Raw genomic sequence first — 21488 nt, 5'->3', positions numbered from 1 at the left:
AAGAAAAATGACACTGAGGAGACCAGTCGGATCACAACTGCAATAGACAAAGAAAAGAAATGACAGCCTGATAGAGAGGAGGGGCTTTGTGAAGGGTGTGGGAAAGAGGGAGCAAGACACAGTATCAACAGAAGGGGGAGGGGTAAAGACCGAGAACAGTGAACGGACTTAGTACGCGCTCTCACAGACAGAGCAAGGGACAGAGTGGAGTCAAAGACGGTTTAAGAGGGTTTGTGTCTGGTTGAGATGAACAGACCATTAATGGAAGTAGGGAATATGGGTTTGGGAAAGATGAGTTCCTTTTTGTGGACATACTGAGTTTGCCATGCTGCTAGGCCATCTGGGTGGAGATGTTCAAAAGGCAGTTGGGAATGCGAGTCTGGAACTCCAAAAAGAGGTCACGGAGATGTGGCTGGAGATGTGGGTTCGGCGCCATCTTCACAGGGGACAGGGGAGGCGATGCGGCTGCCGGGGAGTGCCACGGAAGGAAGAGAGTGTAGGGAGGAGAGAAGGAACAGAGGTCACGTTCTTATGGAATAAGCTCATTTAGAGTAAGAACTCATTAAGCTTTGTGGCTTTCCTCATCACAGGAAAACGGTTAAATAACCAGCCAAAGGTTGACCAATTGTAACTGAATTTTGACTAATTTTTTTACTAATTCTTTTTTGACTAATTGTAAATGATTAAAGACATATTATAAAACAGGACATATAAGGGCATTTACGTTGTTTCCTTAAAATGTTTTTTCAAACTTTTTGTTATTATAAACAATACTGTGATCGAGAACAGTTTTGGAGCTCTAATCACTGTAAACATCCTCAATAACTCCCTGAAATCAAATTCCTGGAAGTGAAACATAAATCTTTAAAAACTTTTATTGCCAAAATGTCCTTCAGAACCCTATACTTTGTATGAGTACATATATATTCCCACCCATATGCCAACCCGGCTGTTAATTTCTATTCTTTTAAAATAGGTAAAAACTTATATTATTAATGTTTTAATCATATCTCAATTTATGAGTAAACATTTTTCATACGTTTACTTGTTATTTCTTTTGTTGACTGCTTACTCACATCCTTTATTCACTTTCCTTTTGGGTTATTCACCATTTCTCTACTGATTTTTGAGAGCTCTTTATTAATCTTCTATCATATAATACAAGAACAATTTCAACATTTTTACTATGCTCCTATAGAATATTTTAACACAGCTAGTTATAATTTGTGTAGTAAGGCAGAGTATAACCATAATAATTACTAATATAAATTAAAGAGTCCAAGAGACTCTTCTCTCCATACTCACAGGAATGAAAAATGCAGGAAAAAAAAGGAAACATAATAAATAGTAATGCTCCAAATTACTCCTCAAATGGCCCAACAATGATGGACTGTTTAATCCAACACCAGACACACTACTTTCTTTATTGGGCCCTAATTCTAGCCCCAAAGAAAAAAAACTTCAGTATACATTTAAAAATCAACCTGCTTAAGAGCAATGTCCCAACAGGCAGTGTAATCTAGAGATATATAATGATGCCCTACTGCACTCCTTTTCCCTTCTAGCAAGGAATTGGTACAGTTCTACTTTACACATCAGGAATCAGTCTGGGGAAGCAGTTTATATTTGAGCCGCCTGGCTCTGCTGTCAGAGGAGACCTGTAACTTGTTAGCCTCGGCCGCAGTCTCACCAGCTCTGCACAACTCTTCCTCAGGCTCCGAAGCCGGGCTCTGTGTTTACGGCAGTCACCCGCAGCACCCCTAGCTGAAACCTGAGGAGGACGACAGAGCAACCTCTCTGCACAAGCAGGTGGGGATCCCGGGCAGGCCTCGGCTGGATCTCCAGGAGCGACACGACTGCATTCCAGCCCACGCAAGGAGGTGCACAGGTAAGACACAGTCTCTGACAGCTATGGCAAACTTGTTTTATTATTGATATAACTCTCTGGCAGAGTTTGCAATTTAGTATTCAAACAAACAAACAAAACCCCCAGCTGCTTAACGTTACAAACATTCACTTCAGCACCTCGCTAGGCCTGGGGATACAGAGATGAAAGTTCAACACCTGCTTCCTGAAATTCCAGAGTCTGGAAGAGAGGTGTGATTTAAACTATTTAAATTATTTCAGCATAGAGAGTGCTCATTTGTTTTAACGGACGGGAGGGCTTGGATTAGAGGGTCCTGATATTCATCCTGGATTGCCAGTTAACGTTTGCAAAACCACTCCTGGATACAGACAGTCATTGGTTAATGCTGAAAGCTTCTAATCAGAAACCTCACGTAAGCCCAGGATCCTTATCTCTCTTCAAATCCAGAGAGTTTGGTGATTAGCATAATCGATATTAGAAATGACTACAGTATTAGGAAAGAGTGGTGAGTAAGCCATGTGGTTTGGCTACATATCAAACAGGGACCACTGCTCTTACATGAGCACATGCACAGACGTCTAGGGAACCCAGTGGCCTACACGCTTTGGGATGGTTCCCTAGGCCTTAAGATTCCTGCTGGTTCTGTGATTAGTCCCCTCTAAGGGAATTCTGTTGTCTGATCTCATCTAGGTTAAAATGAATACTAAAACCACATTAGCACTTCTGCCTGGAATAAACCTTTCATAAAAGGTGCTTGTCAGAGTTTCTAAACGAATGGAGAGTAGAGAGTCCATCCAGTTTAGAAAACAGTCTCTAAGACTATTTTTGTGTGTGTGGCAGAGCTCAGTCTGAGTTTTGTTTTCATAGTAACATGCCATCTAGAAGCTCAGTTTTGGAGGAGGAGATCAACAGTACTCACTTATCTGTAGCTGCAAACGTGAGCAGTATCTTTCAAAAAGAGCCTAATACCTAAACAACTGAATTGGCTCAGGCGGGCCATAACAGGGAGACAGTCACACAAAGGCATCCAGGACAGTGTAATAAACAAAACAGAGTCTTATACAAGGTATCCAGACAGCAAAGATGATCAGTGCGCTCATGGGAATGGGGTGGCAGAAAATACTTTATGGAGAAAGTGACAAATGAGCAGAATTTTGAAGGATAAAAACAGAACTCTTCCAGAGTAGGGGGAGATTCTGAGTAAACACAATATTTGGAAAAAGCAGCAACAAATATGGCACCCTGAGAGGACCACAAACGGTGAGCACCGCTGGAACATGAAGTGGTGGGGCAGGACGGGGGGGGTGGGGGATGAGGCAGGATAGATGGGCAGGGGCCGGCAGAACGGCTCTCAACGACTTGCTCAGGAGTTTGTTTTACAAGCCAGTGAAGCCAAATGTGTTCACTAAGAATCATTTGGTCTACTTCGTAAAATATGGTTCCAAACCCCATACTTGAAATCTTGATTTAGTAAGTATGGGATGAGGCCTACGATCTCAGAATTTTAAACAAGCACTCCATAGGATTCTGATTATCAAAGGGCCAAATTTCAAATAATAGTAGCAAAATAATCATATTTCAACTTTCCAAACATCACTCAGGCTACTCATAGGGGATGGAGTGGATGACCGGGGATTAGAGGTTACTGACATGCACGTGAGAGATGCGAGCCCGGATGCAGGGGCACGGGACTGGAGAGGACAGGAAAACTAAGGCAAAATTAAGACTGTGAAACAGACAGGATTTGGTGCAGTGACAGAGAAGGAAGAACGCATTAAAAAAACAACAACCACCACCTTAAAAATATCCACTATTTGTTCATTCATTCAACAACTATTTTCTGAGCATTTACTATATGTCGGACACTGTTCTAGATCTTGGGGGTACGATAATGAACAGACAGATTAAAAAAGTGACTGCCTTCAGGGAACATATTCTGTTAGGAGCAGAAAGGACAAACATAATAATTAAGTCAACACAGAGCACAATAAATAGTACGTGAGAAGATAAGCATTGTTAAAAAAAAAACAGGAATGGGGAATACAATGCTGGGGTTGCAATTATTAATGGGGCGGTCAGGCAGACCTCTCTGAGAAGCTGACGTCTGAGCAAATCTGAAAGAGATGAGGAACTAAATGTTCCAGGCACAGTGTGCCTGGCCGGTCGGAGGGGAAGGAGCGTCAGTGTGCCTGGAGAAGAGAGCAAAGCAGGGGACAGTGGGAGATGAGGTCAGAGGTGAAGAGCTGGGGACTGCAGACACCACTGAAAGGACTAAGTAAGAGAGAGGTCGCTGGAGGGCTTTGAGCAATCTGGCTGCCACGTGGAGCAATGGCTGGAAAACTACCGCCCACCGCCCGTTTCTGTTAGTCAAGTTTTATTGGAACGCTCATTTGTTTACGTATTATCATCTATGGCTGTCTTCATGCCACGACAGGACTGAGTAGCTGTGACAAAAACTGTTTGGTCCACAAAGCCTAAAATTTTTACCATCTGGCCCTTTGCAGAAAGTCTGCAACCCCTGATGTGGAAAACAGACTGAAGGCTGGCAAGGGTGGAAGGCAGGAGGTGAGTGAGAAGGCCACTGCAATAACTCAGGCGAAGTACACTGACGGCTTGGACCACACTGGTAGGAAGTGGCTGCACTCTCATTCTGTTTTGAAGGCGGCACAAGCAGGATTCCCAGAGGGACTGGGACGGGGTAAGAGAGAGAGTACGACTCCAAGGTTCTGGCTTGAGAAGCTGGAAAACGGTAACCCCTAAACGAACGAAGACAACAGGTGGCACAGGCTTAGGGCAGGGGCGGCGGGAGACGAGGGGTCCTGTTCTGAACATGCGGAGACTCAGGGTTCACGAGCATGCTGGTAGGAAGACAGTCCCTGCTCATGAAGAACTTACATTCCAGCGGAACGGAAAGGAAAACTAATCATTTCAACACAACCAACAATTAAAATGACCAGACTAGGCACTGAGCATTATTCCACTGGGGGAAGCTGGGATCAGGGAAAGCTTCCTGATAAATGGGTCTTGAAAGAAGAGTACAAATTAGCTAGGCGAAGAGGAGAGGGAGAACATTCCAGGAAAAGGAAAAGTCACAAATGAAGACCAGGAACAGCCCGGTGTTACGCGCCCAGGCGTGTGCTGTGTATAAGCTGCCAGCAGGGGGAGCCCCAAGTGTGAGCACGAGGCTGGACACATGCAAAGCCCCCTCCCGGAAGGTGAGTGCTCCTCGATAATTAACTTGATTTTATCTGGTGGGTAACAGGGAGCCACCGAAGAGTTCTGAGCTAGGAAGAGATACAATCAGCTCTGAGTTTTCATTCACTTGAGTAGGTGATAGAGTAGCACCAAAGTATAGCTGCAAAGTAATGAGTCTGCTTTTCTTACTGGAGCTGGCAAACAGCTAGCTGTTTCCTCTTTTGGGTTACTCTATGGAGGAAAAAATGTTGGGGTTTTTTTTTTTTTTCTTTGGCTGCGTTGGGTCTTCGTTGCTGCACGCAGGCTTTTCTCTAGTTGTGGTGAGCGGGGCTACTCTTCGTTGCGGTGCGCAGGCTTCTCATTGCGGTGGCTTTTCTCGTTGCGGAGCACGGGCTCTAGGTGCACGGGCTTCAGTAGTTGTGGCTCGTGGGCTCTAGAGCGCAGGCTCAGTAGTTATGGCTTTCAGGCTCTAGAGCGCAGGCTCAGTAGTTGTGGCGCATGGGCTTAGTTGCTCCGCGGCATGTGGGATCTTCCCGGACCAGGGCTCGAACCTGTGTCCCCTGCGTTGGCAGTCGGATTCTTAACCACTGCACCACCAGGGAAGCCCCTGGGTTGTTTTTTCTGTTTTGTTTTGTGATTCCAAATCCTGTGTTTTTTTTTTTAATTGAAGTGTAGTTGATTTACAATGTTGTGCCACTCTCTGCTGTACAGCAAAGTTATACATGTTATACATGTATACATGTATACAGTTATACATGTACAGACATTCTTTTTTTATATTCTTTTCCATAACAGTTTATCAAAATGCTTGTTTTTTATTTTTAATGTTCTTGATGTAGAATCAATGCAACAGTAACAACAAAAGTCAGATTTTTAAAAATATTCCCAAAATGAATGGGCTCAAATGCAGTACTTAAAAGTTTAAAGTTAGCCCTAACCTCAGTGCTTGGAGAGATATGCAGTAGTCACTAAAATGCTTTTTTCATTTTAAGATTTAATAGACAGAGTCAGCACTCTTTCTGAGTTCATAAGAACATATAACTCATGGTCATAAAAACATAACTCCAGACTCTTAAGAAATCAATAATTCCAGTAATGAGCTGATTCTTTTTTTTCCAATAATAACAGCACAACTCTCTTTGTAGGCAGAGAACCAAGCACTTCTGAAAAGCTTTTGTGGCGTGACTGACAGAGATTCAGGTTGCAGCATCTGTGAGGACGAGTTTACTGGGAGAGAACTCCAGTTTACAGGACTTGCATACAGCGCATCTCATTTCAGTTCTGCAACGGCTCCATGAGTCATGCAGGAAAGCGACTATCTACGTTTTACAAATAACCTATCTGGGCCCTGTTTTAAGTGCTGAAGGGTTTAATACGCCTCTCCAAATCACTGCACGGGAATGTAATCCGTGTCAGAGCCAGATCTGGTCTCAGAAAATAATTATGGCCCGGCTCAAATACAGGTAACCTCTATTCTACTTTTATCACTGGGAGTGAGTTTAATGCTCTTTAACGTTCTTTGCTTTTCACATCATCCTGAGGATACTTGCTTAACTATTTATAAATTGCCATATCTAGACACCTTTATAATACTTATTTTCTGGGTTTTCCGATCAGCTTTTGGACTCCTACAGGGCATGAACCAGGCTTTACTAATCTGTGCCAAACGTAAGTGCTCAACTATGTGCTGAATAAATCAATTAATGACTAAGGGGGGAGGTTGGGAATAATGTAAACAACTTTAATACATTTAAAATAGAAGTTGAGTTTTACCATCTATGCTAAAGGTTGACAGAAGTATTATTAGGTCATAAGAAGTAAATTTGAAGTTCAACAGCTTTCTAGTTGCAAGGAATGACAAAAATAACATACACACCACACACACACACACACACACACACACACACACACACACACACACACACACACACACACAGGCAGGGTTACTAAATTAAGCCTACAGACTGGTTTTCATTCAGTACCATGTGACTTTATTTTGGCCCTAGGCATAGCTTATTTTTAAGAATGTTCAAGTGTACCTAGTGAGTGGTTTAGAAAAACAGTCTAAAAGGAATACAAGATTTCCATAACAACTATTAAGAATTCAAGTTCTCTAAACCCTTATGCCTAGTGACTTCCAGGCATATTGCCAGTAACTAAGTACTGACATCCAGTATTTCCAACCCTTGTTCCCACTGCCCTCCAGAACAAGCATCTGTGCCACTCTGCTTCTTCTCCCCTCTTCTTCAGAGCCACCTATTTCTTTGAGCTACAGTTTTCTGCTGGCCCAGGTTAATCTTTGTCACAACGTTTATTGAATCCTGTTACTAACAGATCTATCCAGCTCATCTGATCAACATCATTATGTGTAAATCTACTGTAGGCAGAATTTTACCAACTGTTATTCAATATTATCTCTACATACGCTGCTGACGGAAGAGGAAGTTTTGTTTTGGTTCTGGAGGGCGATGGGGCCCAGTGACTCTAACCAAAGTCACTGATGGGCCATGAGATGGGCCACTGTTATAAGGATGTGATTAATTTGCAGAGAATGTTGCAAGAAGTCTTAAAGTGAGGCTCCACTTTTGTATACAGTTTGAGAGAATTTTAAGTAAATTAATTATGAAGAACCAACCAGATACACCTTGAAAAAATTCTCATATATCTGATTGATAAGATGGTGAAACATGAGCTGGACAAACTAACAGGTTGCTTCTCTATAAATGCCACATCTGGCCCCTGTCTGCCTGGAGATTCTATTCTGTCTTTAGCCTCTACCTAATCTACCTTTTCATCAATTTTTTTTTTTTTTGGTGTAAACATCTCATATCTTAAAAGGCTTTGCAGAGGGTAGTACTGCAACAATACAAACTTTTCTTCTCCCAAACACTTAACATGCAAACCAAACCACAATGGTTAAAATTACCTAACAGAATTTAAAACAAGCAGTAGAAGCGTGAGAATAGTTTATATGATTCTCAAATGTTACTTCCCATTTCTCTACAACCCTTCCTTAAACTTAACTTCAATTACATTTATTTCTACCCAAATGTGGCCACTCAGCAACCTGACCACAAATTTTGATCATTATCAATGATCTTGAATCACAAAAATAGAAGAATCTATCAGTATAACTTTCCTGAAGGGGAAGAGTTTAGATAAATATATATAACAGGAAAACAAACCACCATTTATTGAGGTATTACTACGTGCCGGTCACTGTGCCAAGAACTTTACACTCATTCTTTCATTTAATTCTCACAACTCCTGGGGGGCAGAGTAAACTATAAAATGGGGGTAAGACAGTTTAGACAACAGATATCTTAAAAAACAAAAAACTCCCCAAATCTAGGAGTTTGGGTTGACCATAAACTTAAACCAGCCACTGTGTTACTAAAAAGCTACTGCGACATTAGGCAACATTAAACAGTTCCTAGATTCTGTACTACTCAGGCCATATCTGAAGCCTGTATCCATTTCTGGGGACACATTAGAGGAAGAATACTGACAAGCTGGAGTATTATTAAGGAAAAAAGAATGGCCAAACAATGTCCAGTAAGTAGCAGTGGTAGCAGTGAGTAGGTTTAGCATGGAGAAGACGCATCCCCAGTGGACTGCCATCTCCAGAGTGCAGGGACCAAGGTAAAACAGCACCCCATCTCACGTAGTGCTCTCCAGTTTGCAGCATGGCTTTTACATTCCCAAAACGCCACATGAAATAAAGGAAGGACACAGGGACTGCCCGCACTCTATGTGCTAGGTCACTGGGGAGGTTATTTAACTTTGCTGTGCCTGATTTCTCTTGTCTGTAAAGTGAAAATAACAACGGTATACCTGACCTGCATGGCAAATAAGCTAGGACACAAAAAGCGCTTAAAACACAGCCTGGGAAACAGAGAGCGTTAGCCGCGTTCGCTACGACCGACAGCTATGGGGCGTGGGAGAAGTCCCAAACCTTCAGAGCTGTCTCCTCATTTGAGAAATTAGAATTAGCACTATCTCACACGAGGACGTGAGCTAAACAAGACAACAAAGGAAGGAGTTCTGTACATCTTAATTCCTTTCTTCCTTCACGAACACCTTCATTATAATCTCTACAAGAGCCTACTATGCACCAGGCACCTTGCGAAGCATTGATAGAATCTTCATTATCTCATTGAATCCTTACAACAGTTGTGTAGAATGCTCATGTCCTCAGTTTATGGACACGGCCACTGAGATCTGGAATGGCGCACTCACCTGAGGCCGCAGAGCTAAGCAGCCAGCTGACGTGAACCCAGCTTTGCCGGACTCCACAGCCCAGTTCTGAGGCTCCGCGCTACGTGGCTTCTCAGGCGCATCCCCTCGTTCATGCATCTTGGCAGCTAGCAACACGCCTAATAAAATGTTTCTTTAGTCACACAAATGCACGCTAGCTGTGCTCCCCTTGGCACAACTGTTCTGAGGAGAGAGGAGTGCAGAGCAGCAGAGGCAGAAACCCCCCGTCCCTGCTACGTCTGCCGCTGAGTGGCGGAGCTCGTGGACCACGTCGTCCAGCCAGCTTTCTCTAGCTCTGAAACGAGGAACCTGCACTACAGAACCTTCCAATCTAGCTCGAAGACTATACGTTCCATCTGGCAGTACTTCTGATATAGCAGAAATTGAAAACAGAAACTCTAGAATTTTAAAACTGGAAGAGACCATAAAGGTCTGGTCCAAACTCTTCAGTTAAGAGACCCCTCTAACTAGAGATCCAAAGGACAAATATCTGGGTCTCCCAATTTCCAATCCTACACTGCTTCCTTTATAATGACATAGAGGAGACATTTCAAACCGACAGGATTAGAAGAAATATAACTGGCATCACAACGCACGTAAGAATGGATGTCAAAATTAAACAGTACTTGGTCACTTTTATTGGTCTAAAAACTCAAACTTTATTAGTCAGTACAGAACACTCACTGCTTAAAATAAACATCTCAAATGCGGACACATTAGGATATCGGCTCAGTTTTGTGAATATCCAATTCTAATAAATAAACGGGGTGACCTCAATAAATTACTCTGATGACAAAAGCCTTGCAGAAGCACTATTAGCTTTATTTTGTTTTGTTTTTTTGAAAAAGAAAACATTTACAGAAATACTGGGTAAGATTCTGAAGCTACTGTTATAAAGGCTCAACCAAGATTAACAAAAAAAATTTTCATAATCGCTAGAGACACACTAAAATGCAACAATTCAACTAGAATTTTACATACTCAAGGATGGTATAAAAAGTCTTAGAAAAAAAGAAAGTGTTCTGTGGCTAAATATAAAAAGCCACTTGTGAGGTTAAAATATAAAGCACAGGGAATTCCCTGGCGGTCCAGTGGTTAGGACTCCGTGCTTTCACTGCCGAGGGCCTGGGTTCAATCCCTGGTCGGGGAACTAAGATTCCACAAGCCGCACGGCACAGCCCAAATAAATAAATGGCACAAAACATTTTAAAAGGGAAAAAATGAGAATTTAATTTTTAAAATAACAAGGAATTTCCACTATAACATTTAAGGTAAATGTTATTTAAGTCACATTAACAAATGTTTATTAAAAGCATATTATACAGAACAAATGGTAACCTAGGTCTGATTCACTATGCTCTAAACCACTGTAACTCCCCAACTATAATAGACAAACTGTGAAAAATACAACGAAAAAAACACAAATAAAATGTTATGGCAGGGACTTCCCTGGTGGCACAGTGGTTAAGAATCCGCCTGCCAATGCAGGGGACACGGGTTCGGTCCCTGGTCTGGGAAGATCCCACGTGCCGCGGAGCAGCTGGGCCCGTGAGCCACAACTACTGAGCCTGCACTCTAGAGCCCACGAGCCACAACTGCTGAGCCCATGCGCCTAGAGCCCGTGCTCCGCAATGGGAGAGGCTGCTGCAATCAGAAGCCCGCACACTGCAGCAAAGAGTAGCCCCCGCTCAACACAACTAGAGAAAGCCTGTGCACAGCAACGAAGACCCAATGTAGCCAAAAATAAAATAAGTAAAATAAAAATAAATAAATAAAAGGCCCTTAAAAAAAATGTTATGGTGGTATAGAAATGTTATGGTGGTATAGAGGAGATAAAGCAACTTATAGTATAATGGTTAAGTAAGTATATTAAGATTTGCAGCTGGCCAGCCTGGATAATAATTTCAGCTCTGCTACTCACTAGCTACGTGTGGGGATACGAACAGTACAGCTGTCCCTCAGTATCCATGGGGATTTGTTCCTTGGATACCAAAATCCATGGATGCTCAAGTTCCTTATATAAAATAGCACAGTATTTGCAAATAACCTACACACATTCTCCATGTATTTAAAATCATCTCTAGATTACTTATAATACCTAATACAATGTACATGTTATGTGAATATAGCTGACCCTTGAACAGGGGTTAGGGGTACTGACCTGCCACGCAGCCAAACACCTGAGTATAACTTCCAGTTGGCCCTCCGTATCTGAGGTTCCTTCGGATCTGTAGTTCCGCATCCACAGATTCAACCAACTGCCGACAGTATAGTACTGCATGCAGTACTTGCTAATGAAAAAAATGTGCATATAAGTGGACCTGCGTTGTTCAACTTGTGTTGTTCGAGGGTCAACTGTAGTTGCCAGCATTGCAGCAAATTCAAGTTTTGCTTTTTGGAACTTTCTGAATATTTTTTTCCAATATTTCTGATCCACAGTTGGTTGAATCCATGGGTAAGGAGGGTGGACTGTACATATCTCAAAGGGCTACTGCGAGGATTAAAAAGAGAGTGCATATAAAGGGCTAGCACTGCACGTGGTACCCAGTAAGCATCCAATTAATGTTAGCTACTATCATCATTCCTGGTACGCTCCTCACACAGTCACAGGGGGACTTCATCCCTGCCCGTGTGTGGACATCTGCTTTGGTCTGCGCAGCATCCCTTCCCCCTGTTCTCGTTCCAGCAGCCTCATTCCCTAGGGCAATGCTGATCTGTCATCCTCAGTGCCTATGTCCGGGTGAGGTTCACTCTGTACCCTCCAGGTTCCGCACATGGTTCAAGCCTGGCCAGAGACTGGTTCACAAATAAGCACACAGCCCAGGCCAATCAGAGCCGACGGGACTCGACTCAAGGATTTTGGTCAGAGCCCCTGGTAAACAGAAGCTCTCTCTCTGTGTACAGCTGACGCTTGAACAATGCCGGGGTTAGGGACAACAAGCCCCCGAGCAATCAAAACTCCAAGTATAAATTACAGTCTGCCCTTTGTATACACAGTTCCTTCATGTCTGTGGTTCAGCATCTGGGGACTCCACCAACAGCAGATCATGCTGTATTTACTTTGAAAAAAGTCCTATAAGTGGACCCCCCGCAGTTCAAACCCCTGCTGTTCAAGGGTCAACTGTGTATCTCCAGGATCAAGGGTCAACTGTGTATCTCCAGGATGTAAGGCTGAAACTACTGGCGAGAGAAGAGGATGAAGAGAGCTTACAAGAGAATAACTAATACAGAAAACAAGGGCTGAGAGATCAAGTTTTGATGATACTGCTTGAGCCCTTGGTTCCAACTGTGCCAGAAGGTCAATCACTAGACCTATAGTTATGGGAAGCAATTAATTTCTTTTTTGGCTTGCTTAAGCCCATTTGAGGAAATTTTCATTTTCTTTTGTCACTTACACCTGAGAAGATCTAACACACCTGGTATCAATCACCTCCCAGAATGTAGTAGAAGGGCGTGGATTTGGTTCTACCACTTACTAGCTGTGTGACCATAGACAATTTGCGTAAGCCTACTTGATGAGAGGATAAATGTGATAATGCATATAAACTGCTCAGTCTTCTGCCTAACAGTGAGTAAACACTCAATTGATAGAAGCTGTTATTATACCACTGACTCCCAAATTGATCTTCATACTTGACCTGTCTTGAGTAGCATGTCTATATTACCAGAGGACTAGCCATCTCCACCTAGACAGTCCCCTATCCAGCCTCAAATCTGACATTTCCAAATCTGATCTTATCCTGCCTCCACACTTCCCCATCTAAAACAGAACAAAACAAAACAAAACTCTCACTGGAGATCAATGCCTCACTGATTAATAATGTACTCTAAGCAGTCTCTAAAACCAGAATTTTAGGAGTCATTCTAGACTGAGCTTTCTTCCCTGTTAGCCAATCAATCACTAAGTCCTGATAAATCTCTACAGCCTGACAAAAGAGAATTTTCCTCTTCCTGGTAGATAAGAACAAGGGCAGAACTCCTCCAAATCCAGGATGTGTGACCTCATAGGCTTTGAAGAAGCCCTCCAATCCTTCTACCCCTCCTTCTCATATTTCTCCTTGTGGCTTCATTTCTTTCTTTATCCAGGATAGAGTTTTTGTTAGCCCTTTTATTTTTTCTTTAACCTCACCCTGCCAACTAACAAATTTACACCCAAGCTACTCAGCACTGCTGGAAAAAGTTATTACCATGCAGACTAACACCTAAACAACTGACAGGGGTCTCTGACCTCAGCCGGACCTTCAGAATTGCTTGGCAATTTCATCCTCGTCAATTTATTTGTACTCCTCAAAATGGTTATTCCAAACCTCCATCACTTACCTCTTCCGGCCATTATTTCAGCTCCAACTCTTTAATTCAATAGATGGAGATGTTTCCTACTTCTATGAGGTAATTAAGGCAATCAGGTAGAAACTTCTTCAACTTCTTACTCTCAGAATTCTTAATGTATCTAATCTATAGGCCTCATCACCTCACTTCCCTCAATCAGAACGGCTGGCGTGTACAAGATATACAACACAGTGATGGAATAAACAAAAGGGGCATTCTTTCTCCTATGGAGGGATAATCCTGCCTATACAGTGCTTCTGAAATTTTAACACACATTTAATCACCTGGGAATCTTACTGAAAATCCATATTCTGATTCAGGAGGTCTGCAGTGGGACGTGAGATTCTGCGCTTCTTCCAGAAAACCAATGCTGCGGGTTCGGAGCAAGGTTTGGAAAAGCAGGGTCTAGATTCCATCCTGTCTCATCTCCTCAGAGACCTTTCATTCTAAGTCAACACCTTTACCTGCATATCTTCACATCTGTTTCTCTCTCAGCTGTTTCCTCCCCCAGCATGTAACATACCTGTCTTTTCTACTTTAAAATAAGCCCTTTCTCAGCTACCATCCAATCTTCTCGGCCGCTTTGCTCCACAGGTAAGTTTCTATGAAGAACAGTTATGCCAATGGTTCCCAGACTTTCTTGGCTCACATAGTAATTAGTGTCACAGTAATTTTTTCATGGCACTCCTAGGCCAAAAGAAATATCTGATTGTTCACTTCATTAAGTCGTATGGGCCAAACCACTTAGCAAGTATTTAAATCCTAATAATTTAGCGTCTGTTGGGCATTGCATAACTTTTCAAACCTTGGAATCAGCCTCATTTCCTGTTTCACACTGATTTTTAGGCAGTACTTACTTTTTAAAAAAAATCACAGTAAGCACTGAAAACCCAGCTTCACAAAGGTATGACATCACCAAAAGGAATATAGTGACCTAATGGTGTGGTGTCCAAGAGATGTTGCTGTATTTCCCTTGAAATTTAAAAATATTCATGGCACCCCTGTGAGTTTGCTACAGTGCCCTGGGCTGCCTTAATGCACAATTTGATAACTGTGGGTGGTCTAGGTAGTTCTCAGAATAGCAGCGTTCACACTGCTCGGAAAGTTGTTGGAAATGCGGAATCTTGGAATTCACCCCAGGCTTACTGATTCAGAATCTCTACTTTAACAAGATCTTCAAATGACTCCTAGATACCATTAAAGTTTGGGCAAAGTCCCAAACTATGCCCCCCCCCACCTTTTTAATAAAAGCAATATATATCTCAAGTTCTAATCCTAATTAACCCTCTCTGCTGTGTTTCATACTATTGATCTTCTTGCACCTCTATTCTTCCTTGGTTAAAACACCACTGTCCTTTGGTTTCCTTCTTTTTCTTTCAATATGCTTTCCTCCCATGCCCTTTCCACCAATGAAGTTTTCCCTCCCACAAGGCTTCTGTAATTAGCACTAGCGCTGCTATGCAAAATTCTTTCTCCAGGGGACGGCACTCAATCCTGTGGCTTCAGCTATGATCTATATGCTGACCACCATAGTCCAGATGGCTCTCTGCAGCCTTAGACCTATAAAACCAATTTCCACTTGTACATACACAGGCATATTAAACTCAACAATTCCAAAACAACTTATTTGCCTGTCATCCCTGGTCTTCAAGTTGCTGTTCTTCATATATTCTTTCCTTTACCAAGTGGCAACCTTGGTCAATTTCCCAAGAGAAGCTTAGAAATCATCCTTGACTTACCCTTCTCCACTTCCCTTGCCCTATACAATCAATCAGATCAAATAAATATCCCTTGCTAGGTATGTCTGGATCTCTATGCCGCTAGTACTTCTACCTTAAAAGAGGTCCTTATCTTTTCCTTGGATTCCTAGTAACAGCCTCCTGACCCCTCTCCCTGCCTCCAGGACTGCCATGCCCTGCTCTAAACCATTCTCTGTACTCCATCCAAGGTAACTTTCTAAAATCAAAATCTGATGTCCCTGCCTTCCTCTAATCCTTCAATGGCTCCAAACGCCTAGCAGTGCTTTTCAAAGTTTTCCAGCAAATATCAGAAGTGTCTGCAGATACAGATCTAAGAAGCTCACTATAAACAAGACATTTCTTGCAAGGCTCAGTTTTATCCTAAATAGTCATTTCAATTTTACATTCTATTCCATGGTTAGCCACTTACGTTTCGGCAGATTCGAGTAGTTGCAACAGACACCATGTAGCCCACAAAGCCTAAAATAACTACTATCTGGCCCTTTGGGAAAACGTCTGCTGACCCCTGCATTACACCATGAGTACTGTTAAGGCTAGGATTGTGTTTTAGTTGTCTTTACGTCCCCAGCACATGTCTAGAGAAAGTACTAAAAAATATTAACTTAAGGAATTAGAATGCTGCTAGGAAGAGCTCCAAGGGCTCATAAGGGAGCTCCAAGGGGCTCACGTTTCCACCAAGTTGATACAGAATGCCCCCAAGTCCTAAGGAAGATATACAGCATCCAACAGAGATGTCCCAGTCAAGGGACAAATCAACATCATGTGCTTCCTGGTAAGAGGCACTGAGAAGAACACAGCAACACTTGAGTGATATTCCTGACAAAGTCAAATAACCCTAATCTAATGGTTAAACAATGTCAGACAAACCCAAACTGAAGGACATTCTACAAAATAACTGGCCTGTACACTTCAAAAATGTAGGTGTCATAAAACACAGGAGATCTGAGGAACTGGTTCAGATTAATGGAAACTTAAAAGATATGATAACTGAATGCAATGCATGATCCAAGATTTTCATTTGTTATAAAAGACATTATTGGAATAACTTGCCATATCAGGATAAGATCTGTATATTAGATAACAGAATTATCAGTGTTAATTTCCTGATTTTGATTATTGTTGTGTGATTATATAAAACAATGTGCTAAGGTAGCTAGTGGTAATGGGTGTCATGCTTGTAATTTATTTTCAAATATATCAGAATACATATTGAGAGACAGGAAAAAAATGAAGCAAATGCACTAAAATGTTAACATTTGGGAAATCTGGATGCAGAGCATTCAGGAATTCTTTGTAATAATATTGCAACTTCTCTGGAAGTTGTAAATTTAAAAAAATTTTTTTAAGAAAAAAATAAAATAGAGATGTTCCTTCATTACTCAGTGAGATTGGAAAGGCTGAGATGAGATAAGAGAAATAGAATACTACTATACAGAGGTCAAAAGAGGTTCTGAAGAAACTGCCACTAAGCCCATCACACATAAAGCTATTCTCCCAAAGAATTTCCATGTACCACTGCATCACTCACACATGCATCTAGAATGGCTAAGAAAGTGTTAGGAACTACCATTCAGAGCAACTGGTATGAGAATTAATATTTCTGGAACCTTGTAATTGCATCATATTTTTCTTCTCCAAATGATGAGAAGTAAAACACTTAAAACCAAAATACTTTAGATAAGAATAGGAAGCGGGGTGCTAGGAAAACTGTTCCACCTGGCAGTCAGTATTTTAAAAAGGGAATTATTTCAAGAAATACTATGCAAAGCAGTAATTTGGAAGGAAGGGAGGGAGGCAGGAAAATTAAAAAGAATACACAGAGTGCTTACTCTAAAACCTTAACCATGAGATGCCCTAATAAAGCATGGCGTGTCCGAAGAACAGGAGGTAGTTTCATTTGCTAGAATAAACAACGTGTGATAAGGGAAATAAAGCTAACTCGAGGCAGAGCTCAAATACTATGCTAAGGAATTCAGACTCATTTTTCAAGCTACAGAATGCCTGAAGTCATATAAGCAAGCACTGACAATAATCTGAGCTGTCATTTAGGACAGCAGTCAGCAAACCCTGACCTGTGGGCCAAAGCTAGCTCACCTCCTGTTTTGGTAAATAAAGTTTTATTGGAACACAGCCATGCTCATTCATTTACACATTGCTATGGCTGCTTTCCCGTTACAACAGCAGAGTTCACTAACTGCAACAAAGAATGTTGGACCTCCAAAGCCTAAAACACTTAGCTCTTTGGGAAAAATCTACTAACCCCCCCACTTTAAGAAGATGAACGTAAAGTTGAATGTAAAGGATAGACTAGGGAGAACAAGGAATACTGGAAGCAGGGAGGTGACATTCATGGCTATTAGGAAAAAGCACACAAAAAAAGATGGTGGGAACTGAAAGCCAAAGATGGGTGTTTGAGCCTCAGTGTTGGTGAGAATGGAACCCACGCTGAGAGAGGAAGCAGAGACAGACAGAAAGACAGCATGAATCAACCCAGTGCTAAGGTACCATGGCTGGGATGTCAAGAACAAGGATTAAAAAATGGAACACACAATAAAGAGCAAGTTTCAGAGGGAAGATGATAGAGAGTTAATTTGATATCAGATATGAAAACTCTAAAATACCAGTAAGAAATAGAGAAAGTGCACCTTAACAGGGAGAGAAGAAAATGCAACTTGGGAAACAGAACTAAGAATCAACAGTTCGGGACTTCCCTGGTGGCCCAGTGGATGAGAATCCACCTGCCAGTGCAGGGGACACGAGTTCAATCCCTGGTCCGGGAAGATCCCACATGCCATGGAGCAACTAAGCCCGCGCGCCACAACTACTGAGCCTCCGCGCTAGAGCCCGCGAGCCACAACTACTGAGCCCGCGTGCCACAACTACTGAAGCCCGCGCGCCTAGAGCCCGTGCTCCGCAACAAGAGAAGCCACCGCAGTGAGAAGCCCGCGCACTGTAACGAAGAGTAGCCCTTGCTCGCCGCAACTAAAGAAAGCCCGCGTGCAGCAACGAAGACCCAACGCAGCCTAAAATAAATTAATAAATAAATAAATAAAATACACAACATTAAAAAAAAAAAGAATCAACAGTTCAGTGATGGTATCTGAAGATACAGAACTGGAAGAGATCAAGTGGATGACACAAGCTAGAAATGACAGCAGGAGCAGCGGATCCCATTCACTCAGCGACTAGTGTGCCAGACCCTATACTGGGCATTCTGTTATCTCTAATCCTCCCAATAATCTGGAAAAAAGGAACTGCCTCTATTTTACAGATCAGAAACCTGAGCTTGGAAAGGATTCAGGTTAAAATCTGAGGTCATTCAGCTAACATGCAGCAGGGCTAGAACTGAAACCCAGGTCTGCTTGATCGCAAAGCCAGTGGCTGATCTCCATATTACGGGTAAAGAGAAGAACGCTGATGCCAAAGGGAGGGAAATACCTACACTTAGAAGAAAGGAAGCCAACAGAGAAGGAATGGTTTGAGAGATTACAGAAAGCCAGGGCAGTGCAGTATCACGTTAGCTGAGGAAGGAGAAAGGAAAAGGGAGGGGTGAACAACAAGAAACGGGAATTCTGCTAGCTTACCACGTGCCAGCTACAATGCTTGTCATACATTCGCTCATTTAGTCCTCTCCACAATCATGACATAAGTACTCTTTTTATCCCGTGAAACAAATGTGAACACAAGGCAGGTAACTTGCTAGCATCACACAACTAGCCAAAGGCAGAGCTAGGCTTAGGATCCAGGCATTCTGACTCTGAATCCTACACTCTTCACCAATATAACACACTACCTCCAATCAAGTGCTACAGGGTAACAGGAGAAAAAAGGCAGCAGAAAGAAAAGGACAGGTCCTCTTATAACAGGGGAATAATACCTTTCAAAAGATTAGTTTCAAAACAGCACCTGAACGCTCATGTCATGTTATAAGTAGGTTAAGGAATAAGTAAGTGATGACCAAGTGAAGGCAGATGGTATCGCCTACTTGTATAGAAGCCTTGGGGAAGAAAGATGAGAGAGCATTAATTTATGGGATTAACATAATCAAGAAAATGTAAACCAGCTGTTTTCATTAATAAAAGATTTCTTCTTTGCCAACTTATTGGTTGTCAAGAGGTATTTAGAATAGTTAATAAATGTCCTTTGGGTATCTGAGATATCAGATGTCACATTTTTTATATCCCTTATCGATTAAGAATACACCTTATACCAGTTTTCTCAGACCCAAATATGAACTAGGATCTCTATTAAGTTTTAAGAAGTTGTCTGGTCTTCTCCTGGGGTTCAAAATCTGATTCAGAAGATCTACAGTGGGCCCCTGACATTAACATGATTCTAATGCAAAGCTTACACACTTAAAGGAACTACAACACCCTCTGCATATACAGCCTATTTGAAAATCGTTACAGGTTAATATGAACTTTACTACTTGACCAATACCTTTTATGATCTATGTGAAAAAACTAACCTGTTCAAAGAATTGTACACTATATTTGTATACTATCAAAAGACTGTTCTTTTAAGTGAACAGTTTGTATTTTTCTTGAGTATGAGTTTGTCTATGTTGAAATTAAACAACATTCCAATAGTGCATTTCTGAAATTATTTCAGTAAGGAAAGAGAAAGACTCGCTTGATAAATATTTGGCTTATCCCCAATGTTTTAAAATTAAGAAATTTCTATAATGCATTGAGCAAGATCAAGTAGGAAACATAAAAGTAAATACAATTCCCCTAAAACATGCATAAATAGAAACATACTTCACATGTCTTACCTAGGAGGTCAAGCTCTGCAGTTAGACTATCCTGGTTTGTGCCCTGGCTCCCTAAGTCCCTAGCTGTGTGATTTGGAACAAGTTTTTTTTAAAAAAAATCTCTGTGCCTCAGTTTCCTCAACTGTAAAATGAGGAAGATAATAGTATCTACACCTCATATGGTTGTGAGAATTAAACAAGATAATCTGGGTAGAAGGAGTACTTATAATAGTAGTTGGTGCGTAATAAGCATTGAGTAAATGTTGGCAATAAGTATATAAAATTCTTCAACCCAGCAATTCTAGTTCTAGAAATTTTTCTTATAAAAACCTTACTAAAATGCACAAGATTCACCTTCAAGAATATCTGATGCAGAATTATTTGTCAGAGCAAAAAATTAGAAATAACCCAAACTTCCAACACAAGGAGCTGAATAATTTATGGTACACTCTTTCACTGAGCACAATGCTTCTGAGATTCATTCACATTGTTGAATAAAACAGTAGTTCATTTTATTGCTGAAGAGTATCCCAACCGTATGATGTACCATATTTTATTTATCTAGTGACCGGATGATGGACATTTGGGTTGGTTCCTATTTTTGAGGATAATGAGTAATACTCAAGTCTTTATCTGGACATGTTTTTATTTCTCTTAGTAGATACTTAGGAGTAGAATACTTAGATACTTAGGGTCATATGATGAGTCTATATGTATTTAACTTTCTGGGCAGTGGCTGACCTGTTTCCCAAAGTAGCCGTACCACTCTGCATCCCCACAAGTGATGAAGGAATGTATCAGCGTGTAAGGATTCCAGTTGTTCCACATCCTTGCCAAAAGTTGGTATTGTCAGTATGTTAAATTTTAGCCATTTTAGTGTATATACGGTGGTTTTTCATTGTGCTTTTAATTTTCATTTCCCTAATAACCAATGATGTTGAGAATCTTTTCACGTACATGGTCATTCACATATCTTCTTTTGTGAAATATCTGTTCAAATCTTTTGCCCTTTTTTGTTGGGTTGTTTCCCTTCTTATTATTGAGTTATAAGAAAGCTTTCTATATTCCAGATAAAAGTCTTTTGTCAGATATGCTTTGTAAATACTTTCTCCTAAAAGGGTCTTTTTTTTTTAATGGTGTTTTTCAATAAGCAAAATGCTTTAATGTTTAAAGTCCAATTTGTCATTTTTTTTTTTTCCTTCATCATTCATCCTTTTTTTTTTGGTCCTAAGAAATCTTTGCCTATCTTAAGATCATAAAAATTTTCTCTTATTTTTTCTTTTGAAAATGTTTATGGTTTTAGGTCTTACATTTAGGTCAGTGATCC

General features: G+C 41.3%; 1 protein-coding gene across 7 annotated transcripts in view; it reads right to left on the bottom strand.

The window, feature by feature from the left end:
* The window catches only part of EGLN1 (egl-9 family hypoxia inducible factor 1), a 57657-nt gene that overhangs the window by 19479 nt on the left and 16690 nt on the right, over positions 1-21488 (bottom strand). For 5 of the 7 annotated variants that reach the window (XR_014252955.1, XM_082423021.1, XM_082423018.1 and 2 more), the window contains exon 2: positions 11481-11606. The exons of the other annotated variants lie outside the window; for them this stretch is intronic. Coding sequence is in view for 4 of the 5 variants with exons in the window: in XM_082423021.1 (XP_082279147.1) it covers positions 11481-11606 (126 nt within the window). In the remaining variant the exon portion in view is untranslated. The remainder of the gene's footprint in view (positions 1-11480; positions 11607-21488) is intronic. 7 annotated transcript variants of the gene reach the window in all.

Source organism: Balaenoptera physalus (genome assembly GCF_965194825.1).
Source record: "Balaenoptera physalus genome assembly, chromosome: 14".
Lineage (NCBI taxonomy): Eukaryota > Metazoa > Chordata > Mammalia > Artiodactyla > Balaenopteridae > Balaenoptera > Balaenoptera physalus.
This window is presented reverse-complemented; position numbering and strand designations above follow the sequence as displayed.